Source organism: Pomacea canaliculata, linkage group LG9, assembly GCF_003073045.1.
Source record: "Pomacea canaliculata isolate SZHN2017 linkage group LG9, ASM307304v1, whole genome shotgun sequence".
NCBI classification, from domain to species: Eukaryota; Metazoa; Mollusca; class Gastropoda; order Architaenioglossa; family Ampullariidae; genus Pomacea; species Pomacea canaliculata.
The window spans coordinates 19,634,806-19,660,285 of NC_037598.1; the positions used below are offsets into that span (position 1 = coordinate 19,634,806).

General features: G+C 38.0%; 2 protein-coding genes across 6 annotated transcripts; one reads left to right on the top strand and one right to left on the bottom strand.

The window, feature by feature from the left end:
* Positions 1-22,821, top strand: LOC112572722 (glycine N-acyltransferase-like). 3 transcript variants are annotated; one of them, XM_025252548.1, is made up of 8 exons: positions 1-283; positions 860-942; positions 2,513-2,632; positions 2,881-3,004; positions 3,181-3,292; positions 3,810-5,613; positions 5,735-5,962; positions 21,019-22,821. In XM_025252548.1, exons 2-6 carry the CDS (start codon positions 865-867, stop codon positions 4,228-4,230), a joined length of 855 nt encoding a protein of 284 aa, XP_025108333.1. In that variant the 5' UTR covers positions 1-283; positions 860-864; the 3' UTR covers positions 4,231-5,613; positions 5,735-5,962; positions 21,019-22,821. The 3 variants fall into 3 exon arrangements, with proteins under 3 accessions (XP_025108333.1, XP_025108332.1, XP_025108334.1); XM_025252547.1 differs by lacking the exon at positions 1-283 and adding an exon at positions 312-515; XM_025252549.1 differs by lacking the exon at positions 1-283 and adding an exon at positions 316-412.
* LOC112572721 lies at positions 22,358-25,199 on the bottom strand. 3 transcript variants are annotated; one of them, XM_025252545.1, is made up of 4 exons: positions 25,031-25,199; positions 24,639-24,710; positions 24,148-24,238; positions 22,358-23,153 (listed from the first exon to the last, which is right to left on the bottom strand). In XM_025252545.1, the coding sequence occupies exons 1-4, from the start codon at positions 25,064-25,066 to the stop codon at positions 22,375-22,377; spliced, it is 978 nt and encodes a 325-aa protein (XP_025108330.1). In that variant the 5' UTR covers positions 25,067-25,199; the 3' UTR covers positions 22,358-22,374. The 3 variants fall into 3 exon arrangements, with proteins under 3 accessions (XP_025108330.1, XP_025108329.1, XP_025108328.1); XM_025252544.1 differs by having other exon boundaries at positions 24,148-24,710; XM_025252543.1 differs by having other exon boundaries at positions 24,148-25,199.
* Positions 25,200-25,480: the final 281 nt, after the last annotated feature.

Sequence of the window (25,480 nt, forward strand, 5' to 3'; positions counted from 1 at the left end):
TACACAAACTTGATTTAGGAGTGATCTCCCTTGCACTCTTGTTGATTATGCGGTTAGCGCGGACTAAGTTCATCTAGCTGTTAAATTGAACAATCGACAAAGTATGAAACGCCCATGTACTTGGGCATTATCTCCTGTTGTGTACCAATGAATGCTTTTTCTCCCAGGAACTTATATGCATTGCCAAGAACATCCTCTTTACCTGAATCATGAACCCATATACAGCTGCTAAATACACGTTCATGCCTGGATCAACTGTTGTCTGTCGTCTGCTAAGGACACGGTACATATCCTGAAAAAAATTCGACCCATTTACCCGGGTCTAAAGTTCATTACGCTACCATTTCCGCTTTAAACATATATTAATTTCATGCTGCATTATTTAGCTGTCATATTTATTTTTACAGATAAAGTAAGTTGTGAAAAATAAAGACTGCATTTGACCAACTTCTTACAGCCGATGGATATGGCTGTTTAATTAGTATGTTCTCGGTGGAGGTACATTATTGACCACGGTCTGTATATTTATACAGATCTCTGAATTGATTTACCTGAAATTTTGGTCGCGATAAACTAGGAGGCATGCATTAAACTCAAAATTAAAAAGTCACTATTAGATTCATTTTCTTGAAGCTGATTGCATTGTGTACTGATTGTTGACAACTTTATTTACGAGACAAACGTGACAGGCATTCGCCATTAAGTCATTATTACTACCTACTACCTAGATTTTACTGAATTTTCACTTTCCAAAAAATTATATCGTGTATATATTTATCTGTTATGAGAACTGTACATATAATAAAATAAATGAAGAATCTTAAACAATATAGCCTTGTCATTATATGTTTAATTCCAGCTGAGATGCCTTGTATCGTTCCAAAGCCAGATTTACCAATGCTGCTGCCATGGCTTAAAGCTGCATTACCTGCATCATTTAAGGTATAGAATACCAAAAGTAACTGGATAACCAATGATAAAAAAACAAGTTTTGTTTTTACTCATGCTGTGCAGAAGTGTTCATTGTATATACATTTAATTTCATATCTTTCTATATATTCACATTGTGTGCGTGTGTGTGATAGAGAGAGATTAACCATTGCCATATAGAAAGGGAGAAATATAAAAATGGTAAAACAGTAAACAAGAATAACATCTTTTATTATATCTTGTATATATGTATATACTATTGCTAGTATGAGCCCTATTTTGAATTGCCCCTGGGAATCAATAAAGTTGTACTGTATTGTGAGAATAATCTATAAAGTAACTGATTAGGTATGTAAAGGTGCAGTTATAATGCATATTTTACCAGATGCTGCAATCAGTCTATACCAACATGACTTTTTCTAATTAGATATAATGACAGGTTCTTTGCAACATTTAAGCTTGTTGATGCTAACAGTATATTAAGTTTAAATAAGTTTGGCAAAGTGTAGAATTTTATATAAATATATTTAACTTTAAGATGTAAAGGCTTCACAACATAATACAAAATGAACTTTATCTTCTTCAGCTGCTTCACCAAAGTAAACCCTGTGTAGCATGTACAGCAACATTTGAAACTCCCATTCTAAAATTCGTCCATGGTACTCTTCAAATGAAACTCACCATTAGATATGTGGCAAATGTTAAATGTAACTAATGTAGAATAAAAGGAGAATCTGTCCCTATTGTTAATATGGCTATTCCTGCCACCTACACACAATCTTTCTTCCAATTTCTTAGTAAAATTATTTTAATCCAAACAAAATCAAATCTAAGAGAAAATAATTTCATTTTAATATATGTATGTGTGTGAGAGAGAGAGAGACAGGGGGATGTGTGTTGGAAAGAGAATAAATATGTGTGTGTGTGAGAGAGAGAAAGTGGATATTTGTGTGGGGGAATGTGGATGTGTTCTGGCAATTTCTGGAGCTGAGTGCACAGCTGTGCTAGTTGTTATCAGTCAACCAAAATCCTTTAGCTGAAAATAGTATGAACTTAACTGACTTTGAGATGTTGGCATCCCTGATGTGTTATAACCATATGAATAATTAACACACTAAGGATGAGCATGATGCCAGCTGCTAAAATATTTAAGAGTGCACGCAGCACATGCTCTTTCTGACAAGCAAAGTATCAAATAAATTAGTGTTTTGAAACATTCAGTTTCATTCATGAAGACATGTCAAAATTATTTTACTGTGTTTCCTTTTTTGTTGTTGGAAATCACATCAATACCAGATAGTAAAAAGCATTTATGCAGAGGAGACAAAAAATTATTTTATAGGTAGATTAAACACTATACTCTTGAAAGCAAAGCACATTGCAGCAACTTTTACCATTCTAGATTTAAAGTTGTGTTTATATAAACTATTTGAAGTAACTTTTAGTAGTACATGCTTTATGCTGAGGGGCTAGGCAAATAAAGACTGTTGTGCCGTAAGTATTACTTGACATATTTTAATTTTATTATGGAAGGAAAATTAGCATATATAGGCAGTAACAACGATGATTACTTGCATGACAGATTTATCAAGACCTCCACAACTATCTGAATGGTAAATGGCCAGGCCTAAAGTTTATTGTTGACCAGTGGCCAGAACCCAAGGCTGTGCTGGAGATGCTGGATTCAAATGCAAGTGAAAAGGTAGCTATTCGGCTCATGATTCAAACATTTTAAAAGATACAGTACCAACTTATATAAATCAAATAAGTGTAAGCATACTCTTTACAGAAACTGTATATATTGTACACTTCCATTATAGATGACACAACCAAACTAGGCCATCATTTTAAATAAACTCTTGGAAAGATGTTGTTCCAGATTAAGAACAAGTTAGCTAAATGACTAAAAATAGACTTCAAGAAATTTTCATTGCCTTATTTCTGATGCAGGCACAGTGTGAGGACTATTTGAAGAGGCTCATAGTAGCATTATATGCTGATGACAGTCAGGCCCTTTGTGAGTTGTTACAAGATCCTGAGGTGGTTGACTGGAGCACTCGTAAAACTGTTTGTGGTAGGTTTATCTGTTAGACTTTCTTGGTCATTTCCAAATCAAAATGTTCTAATTATGAGTTAATAAGTAGTCTTACCAACTGTCTCATTCTTTAGATTCTGCACTTTCCACGTCAGTCATTACTTAGTCTTAATGTGTTAAGATTTGACATTGCTTTGACATTGTTTGTTGCACAGCTGTGAGCAACAGACTATTGGATACAGTGGCAGAAGTGTGTTCAAAGCATGGACAGTGTACAAGTGTGTCATGCTACCTACTGATGGCAAAACCTGATGTCACTGCCCCACTGTGAGTGCAAGTGTGAGTTTATTGCTGTTTGTGTGTAGTATATGTTGCATGTGAGTACACATGAAGCTTTGTATGAGTTTTTTTAGGGGGGTTTGTATATGGTAGGCTGCATGTGAGCACGTAATGAACCTTTGTGCTTGAGCCTCTATTAAAAAAAAGTCCCATCTTGTCTCTGCCTCTGAATTTACCTGCATCTGTCTGTAATAGTTAATTCCCCTTACTCCCATTAACAAGAGTGTTTACCTAGGTTTAAAGAGCCTACCTCTTATTTTGCTTCCTTGGTAAAGATAAAAGCCTAAAAATAAAGAGAATTTATACAGCACATTTCCACACAGTAGCTCAGTGTACTTAACAAAAGTACACAAATATAGACTCAAAATGCACAAAGATTACATACAGAGAAATAAAAATATCAGCAAACAAATGTACAGCGATAACTACAACTACAACAGAAAAAAAGATGCACCCAAAACATGCAACGACAGCACTTACATATGATTTATTTCTGATATGCAAGGCCCGTTCCAGATGGGATGAAACTTTTACCAGTGGACAGCGAAATGGCTGATGTTGTTGCCAGAACATGGAAATTCAATCGGCCAGAAAGTGCCGAACTAATCAAGGCCTATGTTAAAACCTTTCCTTCCTTGGCACTGGTGACCAACACAGGGCGTCATGTTGGTCATATGGTTGGTGACAGCACAAACTGCATGGGCATGTTGTACATTCAGCCAGAATTCCGCAGACGAGGATTTGCCAAAATAATTATTTCTAATTTGGCACAACTTTATTTTCAGCATGGTGCAAATGCATACGTGATTATTGAAAGGCCAGATATTCCATCACTAAAGTTACATACCAGCATCGGCTTTCAGATTGTCTCTGATATTATGCTTGAATTTGTTTTGTGTCATCCAAGAAACAGCATTTTAAGTTAAGAAAAAATCAACTGTGATTGTGTGAAATGGCAAACGTATCAGAAACACTTAATTTTGAATGTTGATTTTTATCTTACACACTTAATAAATGTGCTATTTTCTTAATATTTTGTTGCCAGCTGTTTAATTCTTAAATATACGTATTAACCATCGATTTTATGTAATTATTATGTGGAGTATATATGCACAAAGCAGGGAAATGAATTAAATATTTGATTAAAGTTTGCAGATCCACACATATACATGCTTATAAAAAATAATTTTGGACATGCAGGAGGAGTTTGAAGCAGACTTTAATTACGATGCTTCCATTATTTGTTTGTTTGTTATTGTTATTGTTTCTTCTTTTGTGGCAAGTTTTGGAACTTGCAAAGTGGACAGTTCAAGATACAGCTAAAAAATTCCATACATTTGTTTTCATGTTATGGGACGATAATAGTAAATATTTGCTCAATATATGTAACCTGTGATAACATTTAAAGTGCCTTTGTTAACACTTTGTATGTTTAAACTTGTCTTCTTAATCAGTCTGCTAATTTGATTATGCCTGGTGTGGATAGGGATTGACTGGTGACACCAAAAGTAACAATGATGATTGAGAAACAGAAAAGTAAGCCACCAGCTGTGCTTTTATGAAGCCATAGTTCTCTGACGATGTCGGTCATAATAGCCGCATAATGATAATATCTTACTGACTGTATGTGAAGTGTATACAGTTTATAAAGAGGGTTATATACTGTTAACAGTTACAGTGACATATATACCAGCCACTTGGAATGAAGGTCAATTACACGATTTTTTCTATTTTGAACTATTTTGTAAAACAGCGTGTTAAAATTTAAGAAATTTTGATTTAAAACAATGTTATTTACATTTTGAACAACAACTTTACTGCGATCCTGTTTTGACGATGAGCATATACATATATATATGTCTAGCGTCTGTTTGTATTTATTTTGTGTATGAGCGGGTATTTTTGTTGTACAGAGGGGTTTTTTTTTTTTTTTTACGCCGAGCCAGCAACTAAGGCTATATCATGGCAAGGCATGCAGCCAGCCATGAAAACAGATGCCACATATAAAGAAAGAAAAGCGTGCCCGAGACGAGAACTGAATCCAAGACAGACAACTCTCAGTGTATTGGTGACGGTGATAGCAGTAAAAACTAAAAAGCACACCATTGCCTTCCTGATGCCATAACGTCATACAAACATAGCTAAGGAGAAAAAATTCTCTCAATTTCTCGAAAAGTACTTGTAGTTATGAGGACGTTTTCTCTCGGATTTTTTTTTTAAATATACCAGCATGCATCTTGTACAGAGACCCACTTCCGTTTCAGCCATTCACGTGCACGACGCAAGGACTCTTTCCATTTCATATATAGGTGAGAAATTGGTTCCGAATGTCATATCTCGTCATAGTCACCCACTATGAAGTTATCATTGCAAATTTGCTCTTTCTCTTATATTTTGAAACTTGTATTCAGTTTTGACATTCCTGTGTAGGTACAATGCCATTTTTCAAGACCACGTGTTCGTCTCAAGAACGACAAAGATCAACTCCTCGACAGGGCGATGGGTAACCGTTTAAGAGAATAAACGAAAGAAACAAGACACGGTTTCTGCTGCTCCCTTCCAGCAACCGATCCCAGATACCAGACACAGATTTTGCTGCTTTCTCCCAGAAGCCGATCCCGACAACCACATGCATCGATTCAGGTTTTGTGGCCGTAGGTATGTATGATTTGCCCTTTATGAACTTTTTAAGTAAACCGGTGACAGTTTTGTTTTCGGTTTTTTGGTTTTTTTTTTTGCTTGCTTGTTATTATTATGGTCGTTATTAATCTATATTGCATCTTAGATCTTCCTTCTTGTGTACATTTTTTGTAATGGCCGTGATTCTTTAAAGCTATAGTTTAAACTAGTACCGCAACGACTATCATATCACAATCTATATTATTTACTTCTTATAAGGATTAATCGTAGATCCAGAAAATGGAGCAAGCTTTTACTGGTAAAATAAAGTAAATCGTTTTTTTTTTGACTTAAATACATGGGTTGAAAGATGACACCATGTTAATACTTGCTGGTTGTGCATACTGAGTTCTGTATGCTGTTTCAGATCAAAGCAGTTTTATATCTGTAAGTGGCTCTTCAATTTACCTATGCAATCCGCTTTGCTTGGATTGTGAGCCATCGTATCTGTTCTTCGTGGAGGAGGATTTGTTAGAGCGCATCACAGAATCTGGCATTTCAGGTGTTCAGCAGAAGGGTTTGTCGATGCATTGGTAACCCGACTTAGCAGAGATAGAGACCACGGTAGCAGTCCAAGAAGGTGTGTTGGTTGTCTCTTTTTTCAAATGTGTTCTTCCATTTAAATATTTTGTTTACCTATGTAATTTGGTGAACTTTTATACTATATGTTTACTGATCAACTTTGAATGTCACATAATATGTAATATCAGTCACTGCTTCATGTTGGTATTCGCTTAGACAACAAACCTGTTGAAATTGTTAACTCCTTCATGTACCTGGGAACTATGTTTGATCGCCAGCTTAAATGGAATTTAAACACCGAACACACTGTTAAACGTGTAAGCTCAGTAGTTGTATATATATTGAGTTAAGCAAATATGTGATGTATTTGCTGCAGTGAATAGTTAAGAATGGTTATGTTTGGACTAGTTTCTTCCCTTAAACGTCAGAAACAGAGTTAGAACTAAAGAAGCTGAAAGTAGGATTCCAGAAAAGAATGAAAAAAGCTGGAGTTAGAATATCTGAAAGAAACTGAAGAGGAAAGACTATTTCGAGACAAAGTGAAAGTAGCACAATAGTACTTGGGACTACATTCCGTAGTTGAGTTCATAATGCAGAAGCTGGAATTAGCATCCCAGGATAAAATGAGAAAACTTGAGTTAGAATATATGCAAGAAATTGAAGAGAAAAGACGAGAACTAGAAAAAAATGAGACTAGCACTGCAGAACAGTGTGTAAGAAAACAGCAAATTGCTACAAGAGAACACCTGTTTATGTAGAGTACCACCCTCCATAGTAGCAAAATAATGTACTTGGCCCATTAAGATTTTTTGTTAAATATACTGAAGAATCATTGTATTGAAATAAGCTCGTCAGCTCCTGAAACTGAGTCGCTGAGTCTTGGCTTGTGGTCTCTGCTTTTGCCATTTTTTGAGCATGATGTTTGCCTGTTAACCATACAGAAATATATGATTTGATTTTTTTTTTTTTTTTTTTTGGACAAATCAATCTGGTCAAGTATTAGTATAAATTAATGCAGAAGTGATGATGATAAAGCTTTCCTATTACTTTTTTTGATTCAGCAACCATGAGTCATATAGCTTGTTCCTCCAGCCATTAAACAAAATGAAGGAACAAATTGCACAAACACCAAAAACAGAATTTTTTTTTACTAATTTAATCACTTGCTTAACTTTGAAGCATAGTGGAGGAGTGCATCTGTCCGCAAATCCATTCTCCTTTGTGGCATCATCATTTTGCTAATTGCTGAAAATTTTCTGAGATAGGACCAGAGGCGCTTCACTGTTTCACCGTCTGTCAGGACTATCCCAGCTGCTGTTCATGGTCTATATTCTAGCTGTAAAATGTTATCTGTAGCTTTATATGGACTGTTGCTAACAAGAAAATGAGTCATGGCATTTGAGAATACCTTTGTGGTTTGTTTTTTATGTCTTTAATGTTTTTCAGCACAGGGATTTTTGATGTAACATTGTTACTTCCTGTTGCTGATACTGGCATGATACACTTTTTTTTTTATGAATGACCCTTCATTCTGAGTGACTCATCAGAAGGATGTTTGGTGCTCAGGTTTACTCATAAGCAAACCAGTACCCTGTTATTGAAAACATTTCAGGAATGTCACTGCCTTTCTTATGGACTATGGTGTCAGTTTGCAGTGAATATAGGTGTCAGGGATTGTCCGGCATGTCCCATAATTTCCCCTTGTCAAACATTTCAGGAATGTCACTGCCTTTCTTATGGACTATGGTGTCAGTTTGCAGTGAATATAGGTGTCAGGGATTGTCCGGCATGTCCCATAATTTCCCCTTGTCGTTTGAACTTTTGTATGAGTTCACAGAAAGACTGTTCCCTGCCCGGCTGCGAGGGTTCAGCTGTTTGGGGCGTATCATCCCCTACTTCTATGTCACACAAGGTTCAACGCACTTTAAGAAAATTCTAGCCCAAATACAAATGCAAAGAATCAAGAAATTTCGAGAATTACAATCAGATAAATTAAAAATTAATTAATGCTTAGAGTCAGGCTTGCCAGTTGTAACGGTTGGTGTGTGGTGGCAAGTTGTAAAGGTTTGGCAGGCAGGGCAGTTGTAATGGTTGAGAGCTCTGTGGGAGAGCTCAATGGATAACTCAACACCACATCTTTTGGCTCAAGCATATTCGGTGCACCATTGTGCGGCACCTAATACAAGTAGAACGTTCGTGTGAATGACTCATGGCGACTACATTTACCAAATCAATAGAATAGATCTCTATATATATATATGAATCAAAAGAATGTAATAAGTAGTACATATATACAGAAATAGTTTAAATGTAGGTCCGAACATAATTTCAAAACTATCTCTCCTCGATGTTGCTTGCCTCATAAATGTTCACAGTTCGTAATCCAAAGTTCACAGTTCGTAATTCTATATTCACACTTCAATGTTCACAGTTGACTTTTTTATTTAGATCAATACTATCAGTCTAACATCGCGCTGTCATAAACTTCCAACGATATTATATACTAAGTCCAGCAAACAACTTTCTTACATCTCCTTGAGGCGGACCACCGCTCTCCCACATGCATACTCGGAAAGTGATGCTTCTCTCATAGTCCTCCAAGGCTGTCTCCTCCACTTACAAATTGGGCGTCCCTGGTTACTCTTTGATCCTAAACCAATTCAGGGAAATTCACAGGTAGCTAAACCTATTCTATCCTGCCGCCTTGTGTTAAGGCCAGTGTGTCACATGTCACTGGTCAGATTTATGGGCCTTGCCTTGAGCATCCTGTCGTGTCATTAGCTGAAGTGGTTGCCACTTGACCAGTCCACTTTTGGTGGTCTAAACTCTAACTAAACTTTTGCTATAGTAGAAAATACATTTACTATATCCGTAATTAGAGGAATGTTTAAATTTATCACCCTCTACCATCCCTGTAACTTTGACAAAAGCACATCTCTTGGTATATTGTCATGTGCTAAAGTATGATTGATGTTATTGAATTGTAATTCAAAGTAGTAGGCCATTCCAGTGTGTGCAAGAACACTTTCAATTTTTCACATCATCACACAAGTCAGAAGTAACACATTTGCCTGTAAGAGTAAAGAGCTTTAATGCATAAAGTAAAATCAATTAATATTTACTGTCATGGAATCCCCCTTACGTTGCCGAATGCACACTAGCAACCGCTGACAGAACCGGCACAAAAACACACCCACTCACTCAGCCAGAGGCAGGACACGACATACCTATCAAACCTTTGATGAGCATAGACCACAACAAAGACTAAATGAACGGTATAAATAATAAGTTTAATCACATGATGATTAAAAGAAAAGAAGGAAGAAGCCAAACACCTGCAGCACAGTACTGTTAGAGTTCGCGTGCGCGACACTCCAGATTCAACTGACAAAAAAGGTGCGCGCCCAATGCGTTACCCTTCTGTCACATATCTAAATAAACAACCATGAGGTACTCTATAACAGCCCCTCTCTTAGCAAATAAAGTATGAACCCTAGCACAGAATAAACATAGACTCACTCACACACATACGTGCAGCCTGTCGTTCGTTAAGGCTTCCACGTGTGTGTATATAAAAAAATGTTAAACCTCCAAGACATCAAGCACTCACCCACGTGGCTTGTTATGTGTCCGGCGGTCACCCGCTCACAACCAACAGTACCAAAAGCCCACTCCCATCTCACACAGCCCCTTTTGGTCACCAACCGACTATATACTGAACATGCACCAACCCCACTGATTTCCACTGGCTCCTGGTGGTCACTACTGGCTACTGTGTTCACTAACAGTACCAGCCTCCTAGCCCACCCCTAGCTTGCATGGTCACTCCTGGCTAATACTCAAAACATGGCAGCTTGCCTACATCACTAACATGGTTTCCCACTGGTTTCTAAAATTAACCTGCTTCTCTCAGCATCTTAGGAAAGATGCCCCAAAGGACGTTACGCTCTGGTGTTCACTGCATTGTCTCCCAGAGGCTGGAACCAATCCCCACAACACACGCAACGCTAATTGCAATTACTATTACAATTCTTTATTTACGAGGGGTAAAATAAGCAACTGAGCGCTTTTTTCCATTTAGCCCTCGCCCTATACAGGGAACGAAATTAAATAAATGAATTAATTAAGCATTATAGAAAAAATTGAATAAACATAAAGAAGAGTGGATATTTACAAGGTGATGGTTGAGAATATATAGACAAGACAAGTTTATTATTAAGGCCAGACACCGGTCGAAAAAAAATTTTTTTTTGTTTCACGGGATAGCGCGGATTTTTTTGTATCAGCTATTTAGCCCTTGAATGGAGTTTCAAAAAATGGTTTTACTGCACTCGTCGCGCTATCGTTGCATGGAAACAATCCAAAATGGCGCCAAAACAAACAATTTTAAAAGCTAAAAACTTCTTCAATTTTGTGAGTAGACTCAAATTCTTTTGAAAATAGTTACCTAAAAGACAGATCTACATTTCTATGATAAATAATTTGCGAATTCCTCTTAGTTTTTTTTTTTTTATTATTATTTTTGTAAAAAGTGTGTTAAATTTAAGAATTTTGATGGAAAACGGTATAACTACAAACTACTAAGTAATTTTTAAATCTATCATAGAAATGTTTTTATATGTATGAAGAAAAGCTCAACAAATTGCGATCTATATCTCTTGTCAAAAGAAGGAGTTAGCTTTTGAAGTAAACAGTCTCTAACCAAACAAGAAGCTGAGAAAATGAGGAAAGAAAAACTGAAAGTTAGTAACTACTAACTACTCAATATTTTTTAAAGCGCCCTCATTTAAATGTTGTCATGTATATAAAAAACTCTCAACCGAATTTCATGACTATATCACATGTCAATATTAATTTACAAGCTTTTGAACTAACCAAGCTTACCAAAACAAGAAACTGAAAAGGCAAGTGAAAACAAACTAAAAGCTTAGTAAACTACTAAACCACTAATTAGTTTTTTTAAAAGCTCTCATGGATATGTGTAGGATATGTATAAAGAAACTTCAACCAAATTTTAAAGCTGTAGCACATGTTAATATAAGTTATAGGGTTTATAAGTAAACAAACTGTAACATAAACAAGGAACGGAAAAAGCGAGAACAGAAAGTTCAAGCTTAGTAAGTTTGTTTTATCTAAGCCTTTCATGTAATTTACCTGTTGAATGATAAATATAACCATCTTTCAATGTGTTATTACATATAACTTTAACATAACTAAGAAAATGAATTATTTTGTTTACTTTGAGAATGTTGACCAGGCTGCAAAAAAAGTACAAAAAAATTAAAAAAAAATTGTGCTTCTCAAATTTATACTATACAGTTATAAGTTCAGTTATTTAACAAGAGGCTCAATGTCCACCAGCTTCATAAGTATTGCCATCTCTAGTATCTTCATGTCTAAGATTTAGCCTGCGCTGCCTCGCATACTCCTTGCGATTTTCGCGAGCATCAGCAGAAGTAGCAGCATCAGCAGCAGACATTCTGTGTTCATCTTTTTTATTCAGCAGTGTCAGAGTAACTGTGTTTACATCAACATACAGCTCTTTCATTACAGAAATTAATTCATAAGCTCCTTCATTAAAAGCACAAACTGCACGAGCAACTGAACCTTCTACTCTTCTCAAGCCCATGAAAGCAGTCTTGGGGCATCTAGACCATATCATTGAATTTAAACATTCATTATTATTTTGTGTGCCCCCATGAAGCATCCTTTTAAGCAGCACCTCATCTGACATTCTTCTATACACAGGGATCATTTTGTGAGCTACCTGTGTGGTCAGATAGGTTGAAGACGGATTCTCTTTATGACTAGGCACTTTCTCATTGTTAGCCAAAGCCCTTTGGTAAAAACACCAGCTGTTTTTCCCTTTTGGGCATTGGCGATGTTGGGGTTCATTGTCTGTAGACATTGAATGCCACAAACTTGCCCAGATTGCATTCTTCATATCATCAATGTTAGGGATATTCTCTACAATAGCTTGTCTGTAAAACCTCTGTAACTTATCACATTTCGCCTCAGTGAGGCGACCTAAGCCACGCCCACCCAGCCTTCCTTCCTTAGCCAGTTTGCGCAAAGCTGTCCCCAGTCTCTTATGAGCATGATTAAGACAATCTAGCTTCTCTACCTTTTGCTCATAATCAGGGTATGGATTCAGATCACAAACTGCCTTATATGCTGAGGAGTCACCATCCGAGAGCATCTCCATATATCTGAAACCAAATTTATTTACAGACCTTCCCCACATAATTTTGGCTGCCTCTGACTCCATAGCCTTGCTTGACAAAGAATGATTCTTACAGCAATCTGGGGCATGCTCTTCTTTCCAAGCAGCTAGTTCAGCTGCTGATAGCCCTCTTACCTCTGCAATTTTACACGCATGACAATATTTTGACAAAACACAAAAATCAACAACAAGACCTGTTAGAATATCTATACAAATACAACACCAGTAAGAGAGGTATATCCTCTCTTATGCCATGTACCATCAAGATACACTTATGTTAATGACAGGGTTTTCTCCTTTCCTAAGTGCTTCCTTCAGATCTTCATCAGTTTCAGCATAGGCTTCTCGAATCACAGCCGCAGAGCGTTCAAGCGAAGTAAATCCTGAACTAACTTCAGCAGCTAAATGGAAAGAAGCATGCTTTTACTAAAGATATCCGCAGTAAAAATAATCATTCCATCTTAAATGGATATTATTCTTTACATTGCTTACCCTGTTATATCTGCACAGTTCTAATGAAAATGTCATTCCCAATAATCATAATAACCATCATATCATACAAAAAAGTAAAATGGTAAAACTATTACAAAAAATATATAGTAAAAATATAAAAGATGTTATTTAATTTTGTACAGAATCATTAACAGATTGCATCAAAGCATGAAAAATCACTTACCTGTCACTTTTTTGTCATGATTCTGAAAAGTCGATAGGGCCATGCCTGGTATGCCCATAATAGTGGAGAAGGTTTGCAAAAGAGCATGGCTTCCTCCCGTTTCGTGACTAAAAAGTGTCATTCGACGGTTCACTTCAAAGGGCTCTTTTGTGCTTTCACTGCCATCTACACGTGGTGACGAGTTACCAAAACGTTGATAAGAACAATTTCCGCACTTGAACACAAACTTTGAATTGAAGCCCGAATTCTCCCCTTCACAAATACTGTAGGAAAGCCGCTTCTCGTTGCATTCCGGACAAGATACATCTGCAAGAGGCTTGTTCAGCTCAGACACATTCACAATCATCCACATCAGTTGGAAAACAGCACCGATATTGCCTGCAAGATTCAGAGTTTCGATTTTTTTCCGCGAGGCACTTATCTCAGTATCGAAAGTGGCAGATGTGTGAAGTTTCTTTGATTTTTTTGCTTCTGCCAATTTCTGCAGATGTATTTGTCGTTTAACTCCTGCTTTACGTGGCATTTTGAGCAAAGTAAACGTCTAACACGCAGCGTGAACGTCTCAGAAAGAAAGAATCCTATAGTTCCCATTACTTCATTTGTTTACAACCGGAAAGCATGCGCAGTGGTTGATGGGACAGCCGAACGTTCCCGAAGTGAGTTCGGGTGACCTATATGTCGGCCAAGGCCGGTAGTGAACACTTGTGATTGGCTGTATGCAAATTGTGTGTACGCATCATCCATATATGGAATTTTCCGTTCCTTTGTCTAGTCTCGAAAAGAGTGTATTACTGCGCGTGGAATTTTCCCACGGCCCTGAACACGTGTTTGTTCGAAAGTTGAATGAATCCTCTTTATGCTGATATAATGGTTGGCCTAGTTTTTCAAACGACCGATTGAGTTGCTATGCGCCAAACATTCCCTATTTTCACGAATTCGGACCAAAGCAAGGAGAATTCTGAAAAAGGGGCTGTTTTTATAAGCAAAATTAACATATTTCTAGATGTTTTTATGAAAAATCAGTTTAAGGGTGGATAAAATGTAAGTTGGAAAATCCTAACATTTGAATATCTCAAAATGGCCAAAAATGAAGATTTTGGTCAGATTTTCGACCGGTGTCTGGCCTTAATCCACAGCGGAAATAAGTTCGTCAACATCAGGGGCATAAAATACTACACATACTTCAACATTCCCATGCTACCACACACTTACTCAGTCCCATACATCTATAAAAGAAAACCCACAACCACAGTCATATAACCTGCAGAACCGTTCTCAAAGCATAAAATCAGAAGCCAGTCGATAGGTCATACTGTTGTTAAAAAGTCTGACAGCAGCCGGAATGAATGAACGAGGAAACCACTCCGTTCTACACCTCGGCATAGAAAACCTTCCACTACGTTGCATGCGTAGTTCAGTCAGTGTGCCGTGGAGTGGATGATCTGGATCGAGCAAAATAACTCTCTAAAAAAATAACTGAAAAAGATACAATTTGAAATTGTATTGCACATATTGTAAACATTACGCATCACAGTTGTTACCACCATGAGATGAGCTACTATTAAGTTTCTTTCTGTCCTCCCTCTCCTTCCTACCCCCATCTCTTTTGGCTGCAAAGCGGAGCCACTCTTTGATTGCTTCTTCAATAATTTTGTCTGAAGCTTCAACACATCCATAGTTCTTGCATACAGCTTCTGCAAATAAAAAAAAGGGGGAAAATTGGCATTGAGAGGGGGCAATATATTTCAGGAGTGACAGGTCATCCTGAGAAGGATGGGTAACCTCAAGCGCAATCGCATTGTACTCGGTGACAGTCGGTGCCTTCAGGGCAGGGCCTGCAAGGGATAGCACATCCATGTTCATGTCTACGAGTGTGTGGATGATTGTTACAAGGGTTTGAAATTCCTCTTCCACCCATTTAAGACAAACTTTCCCCTGAAGCAGGACAGTGCATGTTGGATAGTATACGTTGCACGTTGGATAGTGTATTTTTAATACTGTTTTCAGAGTTTCTCTGTGGCCGATAGGTCGATTTTCGACTGCCTTAAAGTTGAGGGGATTTTTTCATTATGCTCTCCGGCATAACGTTGGTAAAGAACAAAGCGCCAGGCTGCCAAGTATTACTCTTGCGTTTTAAATGTTTTTTGAATGGGATCAAGTGTATTTTTAATTTGCTTCCCACATGAATCCTCCTTGATGTAGAGGAGACTTTGGGCGAGGCGGGCTCTTGTGTTAGGGCCCATAGTTGCCTACCAGCTGGTGGCTCTAGCCACAGAGTACGGTTAGCAAGACATTGAGGAGTAAGAGGCACTAACCGCCATCTTGGGATTCAAGATTCTCGCCCATGCTCTGTTGGTCTGTGTCCTTGGAGAAAAACACACTTTTTAACACTTTTGAACAAAACAACCAATAAAATCCTTGGAATCCGGGTGTCGGTTTGTTGTGGTGGTAGTTATTGGGGCACTTTTCTAGAGGTGGTGTACTATTTCACAGGTTTTGTTGCATCTCATCACCAGACGGCATCGGGACACGCATAGATCCAGGGGTTCCCAGTCACTTAATCCCCAGACACTTCATTCCCTAGACTTTTAATCCCTATGCACTTAATCCCCAGCCACTTAATCCCTAAACGAAATCCTTAACTAAAAAAAATTATGAAGTCAGCGAAAAATTTAATTCAAATTCAAATTCAAATCATGCTTTTAACTTCAACGTCATTTGAACATCTACAACATTAGTTAAAGTTCATATAAGCTAGTAAATTTAATGTTCTTTAACAATATATACAGTATTTACATATGCTCAAAGGAGGATAGAAGTTCCGGCGTGCGATCATGTTGTGGCATTGACTCTGCAAGCAATTCGAAGGAATCAACAATGTCTTCCTCGCGTACATAGGCAAATGCTGAGAGGCATCTGACCATTCCACGTCACTCGTCGTCTTCATCGTCACTTCTCATCCCCAGTTCAGTGACTCTGCATAATACCGCTTGACTTCAGCAAAAGTAACAGTCCGTTACTTTGCATGACTAAAAGCGGTCATCGCAGCTTTCTCAAAGTCTATGACTAAAGTCTCTGGAGCTGCATTGGCATTAGCTCTGAAACTGCATCCAACAATCTATTATAGGTTGCACTTGATTTATAAGGATTAAGTGTCGGGGATGAAGTGTCTGGGGATTAGGTGACTGGACACCAGATCCAGGCTCTAATCTACACAATATGTAGCATTATAAATCAAAATGGAAAACGACATGGTCCACACTGGTTCACAATTCCAGAATAAGCGTCGGTAAACGAGGCCTCATGTACAGAATCACGTACAGTTCGAAAAAGAAAATCTAAAGCAAGATGGTAGAAGAAGAGACAGTGGCCGTTAGTGGAAGATGTTGATAGTAGCAGAGGAAGAAATAAAAAGCCACAGGCAAGTAAACAGCCCAACGCAATGCCGAAGACGTAAGAAAAAAGTGCAGATCGGAACACTAGCACCTAGAGGAAACTGAAAAAAGCGAAGATCTTGTTCTTTCATGACTATCAGATGATGGGACATCACTCTCGTCCCAAAGAAAAAGACAAAGTAAAGTCACAAATAAGATATTTTTTTATGTGATGTTCATCACTTGGCTGCTACCATCTTTCGTCAACTGCTGAACGTCTTGATTCAGTTCTTGTAGCAGGTCCTCTGTTGTATTTGGCTGTGTGGTGTTCTGCTCTTGTGCTGGGCGAAACGTACATGCTCCCGGGTCCAGTGATGGCGTCTTAGTTACTTACTAAAGCGCATGAAGGCTTTTCGGAACAAAACTGCAGAGTTGGGAGGGCAGTGAACAGTGCACCCCTATTGCGTGTGCGGACGTTTTGCCGACGGACGTTTCACCGCCGGACGTTTTGTCGACTGGACGTTTCGGGGTCGGACGTTTTGCCGACCGGCGTTTCGCCGCAATATGTCAGAGAGAGAGAGAGAGAGAGAGCTTACTTACTTCTCAAAGAATGAAAGTAACTACTAGATTACACAATAATTCTTTATTTCAAACAAATTTTACACACAGACTTCACAGACAGTTCACTTTGATTGTCACAGATTATGCGCAACAGCTTTGAGAAAAAACATTGATACAATGGCGAGAGAAATGTGTGAGCTAACGGTTCACATGAGGAGGGATAGTGAGAGAGAGTTCACTGATACATTGATACAATGGCGAGAGAAATGTGTGAGCTATGGGGCGTCACACACTTGACTTCGGCTAAAGGTCCGCGTGAAATGCTGAAATGAAGTGCCCCGCGCCGAAACGTCCGGCGGTGAAACTCCGGTCGGCGAAACGTCCGGCGGCGAAAAGTCCGTGTACCCCCCTATTGCTAGAACGAGCAGCAAACTTGGCACTCAAGCAGACAATGCATGACTTTTCAGGTGTACAGAAAGACGCTTTTGTGGATCTCTAATTTTCCAAGAAAAGTCTTCTTCAGTGTAGATGATGAAAATGTACGTAAATTTTTTCTATCCCTGCCTTTCTCTCAGCGCTTGGGACGCACTGGTATTAGAAAGGCAGCTTACAAAAGACGTTGGACGTTATATTCCTGGCTATTATTTTTACCCGGTTCGCGGGTAAAGGTTGAGGCCTTTTTTCGCTGAGTGTAGCAACACCTGATGTCATGCCCGTGCTATGTCATGCATTAATAATAAAAGTCAGAAATAATAAATTTTATTCAGTTTTTAGAAGTCCATCTGGCCCACATCAACATCAAATGCTGTTGGTAATATACATATTAACATTGGGTGGCTGTGTGTAAACATAAATTCTTTATATTAAGGGTTTACAGCACATAATCAACTAATAATCAGGCAAGATTCTGGTCTGAAGTCCAATAGAATTGAAAGCATGGTAATTTAACATCCACTGCAGCACACTTCAATAATCCACAGTCGTTAGTGTTAGTAAAGTTTAATGCAACAGTCATTATTTGATTATGAGTTGTAGAAGAAGCATAAACATGTATCCACTGACAAAACCATTAAAATTAAATTGCAGTTTCCTTAACACTAATTACATTTTTCCCAAAGAAATGGTTCAAAGATCTATGAGGGTGAACTGAATTGCTTTCAAAAAGGAGTGATTTAAGCTTAAATAGACATTTCTTAAAATAAATAAAATCTATAAAATTAAATATAAGCAGTTCTAAAATATTCAATTCAACTTTATTATCTCAACGAGGAGAAATTGCAAGACGTAGTGAAACAACTGGCTTATAATAAAAACTTAATTCCACTCAAACCAATAAACTATCATCTCGCACAAACACCTGCATTCCATGTAAATAACCCAACTAAATAAGACTTCAGTAAGACATCACTAAAACTATATTCACAAAAACCCACACACTCACAAATCCTTATAACACTTGTTAAGCAAGACAACAGACTTATTTATAAAGCTATTTCTGGAACGGGCAGTGGACGCTCTTGGACGGAAGAAGATTATAGTACTGTGCTAACACATGTGTACTATCTTTGGATGAAAACCATTAGGGGAGTTTCATATTTTTCTTTGTAACCAAGCTAAAGTGGTTACAGAAAATTAATTATTAGCTGTAATCCATGCCATGGTAACAATGCCTTTGTTACTTTTTAATACTGCAGACATGTCATTTGCTCTATACAATAAAATGCTATGAAAACCTTTAAAGGGAATAGCAGAAATAGATTTGACTTTTACTAACAAATCAGAATAAAGTACATACCAAGTGTGTCCTTTTATCACTGTGTGTCTTGAGATCCCACTCCATACCATCTTTATCGTATGGAGATTGTAGGGAAAACTCTAACCCCGTGTCATCTCCTTTCCATGGTGCTTTTCTAGCTTCACCAACCTCCTTTTCATCTCCTTTGAGTCATCTTTGAGCTCTTCAACAAGAGAAATTAGCTGCTGCAGCATTTTTTCCATTTTCTCAAGCTTGGCTGGAACCAACAAACTTACTTACTGCCCGTTATGCCTGTCGGCACGTAGGGCAGCGAACCAACAAACACAATAGCAGAAAAACATGTAAAATAGCGATCTTTGCTGGCTTCGCTATAATTCACAATGCATGGAAAATATCACTAATCTTGGTTGCTTTTCCCATTTGTCATATATCTATTTGATATGTGATCCATATTTATTTCAAATATTTTTTCCCCTATGGCAAAAGAAGGCTTGGATTTTCCACTTCTGGTTATATTTCACTAAAACACTGTTCATAACTCTTGGCCGAGGTTAAGAAAAAACAAAATGTTAAAATGATTATAAACAAAATGACTTCAATTACCTTCCAATGGGTGTAGGTCCCAATGTTGGCATGACGAAAATCAGAGAATGGGCGCTGGAAGTGTAACAGCAAAGGTAAAATAGTACATGTTATTTGTTGATAGCTGCTATTTGTGGACACCGTAGGGCTGACAACTACTGGCGGTAAAGAGTATGGGTGAAATCAGGGCCGCCGAGAGCCAGCCCAGGCCCCGGGACAGACGACCTCTCCGAGCCCCTTGTACTTGTAATCGTAAATGATTTTCCCAGTACATAATGTATGTTTACAATTTGAGTCTCAATAAGAAGAAGGCCAAGGGTGGGCCCGGGTACACCAGACCCCCCCTGACCCCCTCTCGTCAGGCCTGGGTGAAATAGTAATTGTCTATAGCTACTACTTAACTTGGGTGTGCCTTAATTTCCTGTACAGTCAGTTTGGTTACAACCATGACAATAAGGTGTACAAGCTAGTCAGAGCAGAGATCAAACTTCACCAGAATTACAAGGTTTCACCAAACTGTGCCACGGTCGGTTCAAATAATGATAAAAGCTGGCTCACTGTTCCAGTGCATTCACCAGAAACAGTGTCAACCCGCTGGTTGAAGGTGTTGCCTAGTGAGAGAACCAAAGCAACCTGTTTCTAAAGCACAGGTCAGAATTGCAGAATCGAAGAATTTTGACAAAATATTTCCAGGTTTTAAAATTCTGCGGCTATCTTTATAGACAAGACAAGTTTATTATTAATCCACAGCGGAAATACATTTGTCAATATGTATTTTTATACCATTTTCCTCTTAGACAATCTATGCTACAAATGTCGCTTAACTGCCCCAGACGTCGCTGGATGCACGCTCGCAACCGCTCAAACATACGAACACTCGCTCGGCCAGAGACGGCTCGCGACGTTCCAGTCAAACCGCAGCTGAGTGTAGACCACACAGCAATGACAAAGACTAAATTTACATACAAAACAAACAAATTTATTGCACAGATAAAAATAACCCCCAAAAAATCGAGTGTCCTTCAGATCAGCATAACACATCTGTGCAGTGAACACTTGTTCATCGCAAAACGATCTGCCACACTGTGATAGGTCTCCATGTTTGCCAGCAACCACAAGGTGGCAAGAAGTTAGGATCTATTGCTGAAACCTCGTTCTTGTGATAGATGAGGCTCAATCCAAGCCTGGAGAACCTGAAAAATTTCACAAAAGATCTCTATGAAAGTTTGTGTCTTGTGTGTGTGAGCATAATTATAGATAAGTTTAGTACATGCGTTTATGCATATATATAAGACGTTCACATTCCCTATAATTGATATTGGTATTTAAATTTTATTACAGTAATTTACATCAAAGGCTTCCGGTAACATTCGAAAGTGAGACTTAAACTGATACGTCAAGTATCGTACGTGGAACAGTGACTTCGACGAAATCGACCACATGTGCGTTGGAGTTTTCCCTTTTGTCATTTGTGTGGCGCAAGCTCGATATTTATTTGCGGCAGTTTGGCTAAGCCTTTGCAACACCTCAGCACGTCGGGGTGTAGCTTGCAAAGCACCCAAACCTCGCATCATGTCTGACATCTTGAAACTCTTCCGGCTACTCTGCGTTGCACAGGGACCACTAGCTATAACCGCTAGATTCGCTAAGCTAGCTTATGTGCTATGCAACACGCCACTGTGAAGGCCACGGACCTTCATACCTGGATGCGTGACTTGGGGGTCAAGGCCGCGGTTAGTCTTGCTTTCGTTGGCTAACCGAGACTGCGAACACTCTTACCTTCCGGTACGGCGGCTTGTATGAACTCCGATATACGTTTACACACGGCATCTGCTCGCAGACCTAAATGGATTCACAAGAGCCAGCAAAAAAATGGAAAGGTGCACATTGTTGCATTGTTGGGTGCCATACCACTAAAGCGAAGTGTAGAGGCTTGTCATTCATATCGATTCCTAAAGCAGGCGAGAGCGAAGATCAAGACAAGTGGAGGGCGGCTTTGATTCATGCTATCAATCGGTGCGATAAAAGCTTCAATCCAAAGAACGCCAAATTGTAAATCATGGACTGTGAAAAATTGAAACCAGGATCCTGAAGATTGCAGGAGATTTTTGCAGTGTGCCAAGGTTCACTGGCTTTTGTGGATTACTATAGCCCTGTCAAGCCTGTTCTGTTCTTGGCTTCTGCTGGTTTCCTCCACCCATGTGTGTGTGTGAGAGAGAGAGAGATTTGAATGATGATGATTGTATCTGTAAGATGCATTTGATGCCTGTTGAAAAGTGCGTGCTTAGGCATCTTCATGAGTTTAAGCGCCTTGAGCCTGCCTGCTGATTGGAAAAGGCCCTCTATAAATAAACTTATTATTATTATTATTATTATTATTATTAAATTTTCACTAAAAATTGGTGATTTTCAACTGTATTTGTGAGTGCAGACTAAGTGGATGATGTTTATGTGCATATTAAGTGTTGTTAGTGTGGGGTAACTTTGAAATGAAGCAAATTTTACATCACTTCATTGCGTTAACATATATACTATGTGTGTGGGAGGGGAAGTGGGGATGTGATACAGATTATGCCTATAACATTAACAATAACAAAGCTTACACTATATAGTATATAAAAGCTGTATTAATTCATGCTGTATTAATTCATGCTGACATTATTTCAAATAGGCACACAACACATCATACAATAAAACTTACTGTGTTTGGCTGTTTGATTTAAGGGTTTTTCGCAGACTTTTTTTGGCAAAGACCGCACTGAGTTTTTGTTTTTCCATATATTGTCTGCATTCATGGTGAACTCGCACCTTAAAATATAATCTGACAATCCCTTCAAACACAGCCTCCTTATTGTCCTCGGCACTTTCTGCCTCATATGTCAGTCCGCTGAATGCCGACGCTATTACACTATCCTGGCTGCACATGGTTTGAAAATCAACCAGTCTGCACCTTTCTACAGACTCTAAAGTAAAGACCTCAAGGGTCTTTTTCTCCAGCAGATGGAAAAAATATTTGGTTGCAGGCTTTAAAAATACCAGACCACCTCTATTTAAGGTGCTAGTAAGGCTGTGCACACCATCATCTTCCTGAGTTAGATGTGCCAGACACAACAGCTGTTCTTCCTTTGAAGAGTTCTCCCTACCCCGTTGCAGCCTCTGTTTCATTTTAGTAATAATACTCCCTCCAATGTAGTTTACTATGTCCAGGATATCTTCTGACAACTCTTCATTTATGTTGTCTATATTTGTTGAGGAGGCGATTACCAGGTAATTTTTGTTAAGTAAACATTCAAAGCATCGTAAAGTTAACCACGATGATATCATTGGAGATCCTGTCACGCTGTTCAATGCTCCCATGTTTTGAATGTTTGCCTTATGGAAGTTTCCCCATGACTTTTCTCTGTCAGAATGGGGAAGTTTTGTCTTGTGCACCAAGCAGGCATTCAAAAATCCCATCTTGTCAAGCAGCTGTGATCCTGTAAAACATTAAAATTCACCTATAAGCAAACTAAGTCAATCTGTGTTCAGAAAAGAAAAACTGATGTTTAAAGCGTGTATTCATGCTATGCATGTTGTTAGCTGTGTAACACTCTCTGACTGATCAAGGATTATAAAAAATACAGATTACTGTTGACTGATCAAACTTATTTGGAAAGCTCATGTAGATAATGTTATTAAGAAAGTGCATAGCTGCCTGTACTGTCTGAGAATACTAAACGCTTTTAATGTGCACTTCAAAATTCTGCAAACATCTGTTATATACAGCACCATGACCTTCAGGTGTGCTGGGGTGAAATCATTGCATAGCAAGACAGGTACAAATTTAACAAGAACATTAAAAAAGCAGGACAGATAGCTAAGAGAGGCAGAACAATATAATATATGATAAGCCTCAAATCAACAAACTGCAATTTTAGCTGACCACTATGAAGACTTCATAAATGTAAATGGCAGCTAACCCATTTCCATCCATAAAAAGCATAACAACAAATTCCTAGCGTTTTTCAGACCATCCATTAAAATTGTTGAAACCCCACCCCATGTTCTTATATATGTAAAAGTATATCCTAAACATAACAAGTAATACTTTCCATGTCCAGTTTATTACACAATATCTTATACTAGGAGACCTCCTACCTAAACTCCTGATGCAAATTTTCTTTGCATAATTTGGAGAACAATTACTTGGTTGAAGCATGTTTCTATGCAGTGGAATACATTTTATGGTAGCATTAGTTGTCTGATTACTGAAGAGAAACAAACTGAAGCATTAGTGTCACCCATCCATAAATGTATGTAGTTTGTAATATCTCCCCCCCCTTCCCCATTAAATTTTTTATTGGTTTTCAGACCCTCAGCTGTTGAAGGTCTTACCAACCAGTTGCAGAAAAAAAGTAAAAATCAATGTACATGTGTAAAAATTATTGTAATCATCATCCCTGATGTCTAGGAACTGCTTTACATACTCACTTGATGCTTGCTTGAAGAAATCTCTTGCACTGTGTAACACGCAGTTCTGTGACAGTGACGTGCACACACTGTCAATTATTTCCAAGTCAAGCTGCAAACATATTGCAATTATTAATTGATCAATACTTCTGATGATTAGAAAGAAATCACCAAAATCATTTATTATCAAAATATATTGTTTTGCTTGTACTGATAATATGCTAATTGCTATATATGATAATATACTAGTCTTGCTTTGCAACATTATTAAATATTAAGACGCTTCTGCAAAATAAGAAAAACAATTACATTTATTATACTTTGATCAGATAACAATTACATTTATTTTAAATAAACAAACTGACACTACTATAATCAACAAACTTAGGTTTCTTTAAAATTTTAAAATAAGAATGTTTTATAATAATGAACACTCGTATCAAGTGGACACATAACACACTTATTGTGATATCTCTAAAGGACTGAAAAAGTTAGCAAATATAGCTGCCCACCTCTTTCAACTGTATGTTTTGAGATGATGCCATCTCATTCTTATTAACAGCACAACAGAGTTCGATTTCATTCTGCACAAAATAATAAATTATATTATTAAGCGCACGTTCAATAAAGAAATCTGATTAAACTGTGGTATAAATTATGTCTAAAAGTATATTTTTTTTTCAGAAAAGAACATTCCGTTCACTTGTTTCAAAACGTCAATGTCTGTGGTAAAACAAATCAATACAGTATGTCCTAACGATGAATTTTATATGATAACACGCTCGATAAGGTCAGTCCATCTCTATAAACAAACAGAATACATGTTACAAATAACTCTACTATTAGTTTTACAATCAATCTTCTTCAGAAAGTTTTCTGATAAAAGAAAAGCGTAATTACTCACTTCTAGAATCTGTTCGATGATGGGGAGATCGGCCATTTTGAAATAGGAAACGGAAATGAGTGGGCTTCTTTGTCAAGCCTCGAACTTCAATGATAGGGCAAAGAGGCAGCGAAGGAGAGTCACTCATCCAGGTATGAAGGTCCGTGGTGAAGGCCCTGCGAGCAACTCACGCCGCAACACTTACTTGTACATTGATAGAATGATATCCCTTGCGATTGACATATTCATGTTCATTTCGAGCAGTACCAGGGGACTGAATTGGAATTTGTGTGCCATCAATGCATTCAAGTATGTTTGGGATCTGATGCCTTTGAAAGAATTTTTCTTTTGTTAATTGAGATTCTTCAGCATTTGGCAGTCTAATTTTTTGTGGCAGGGTTCTTAAAATGGCCTGTGTGACCTGCCTTATGGTCCTACTTGCAGTGCTTTGATGAACTCCAATTAGTTCAC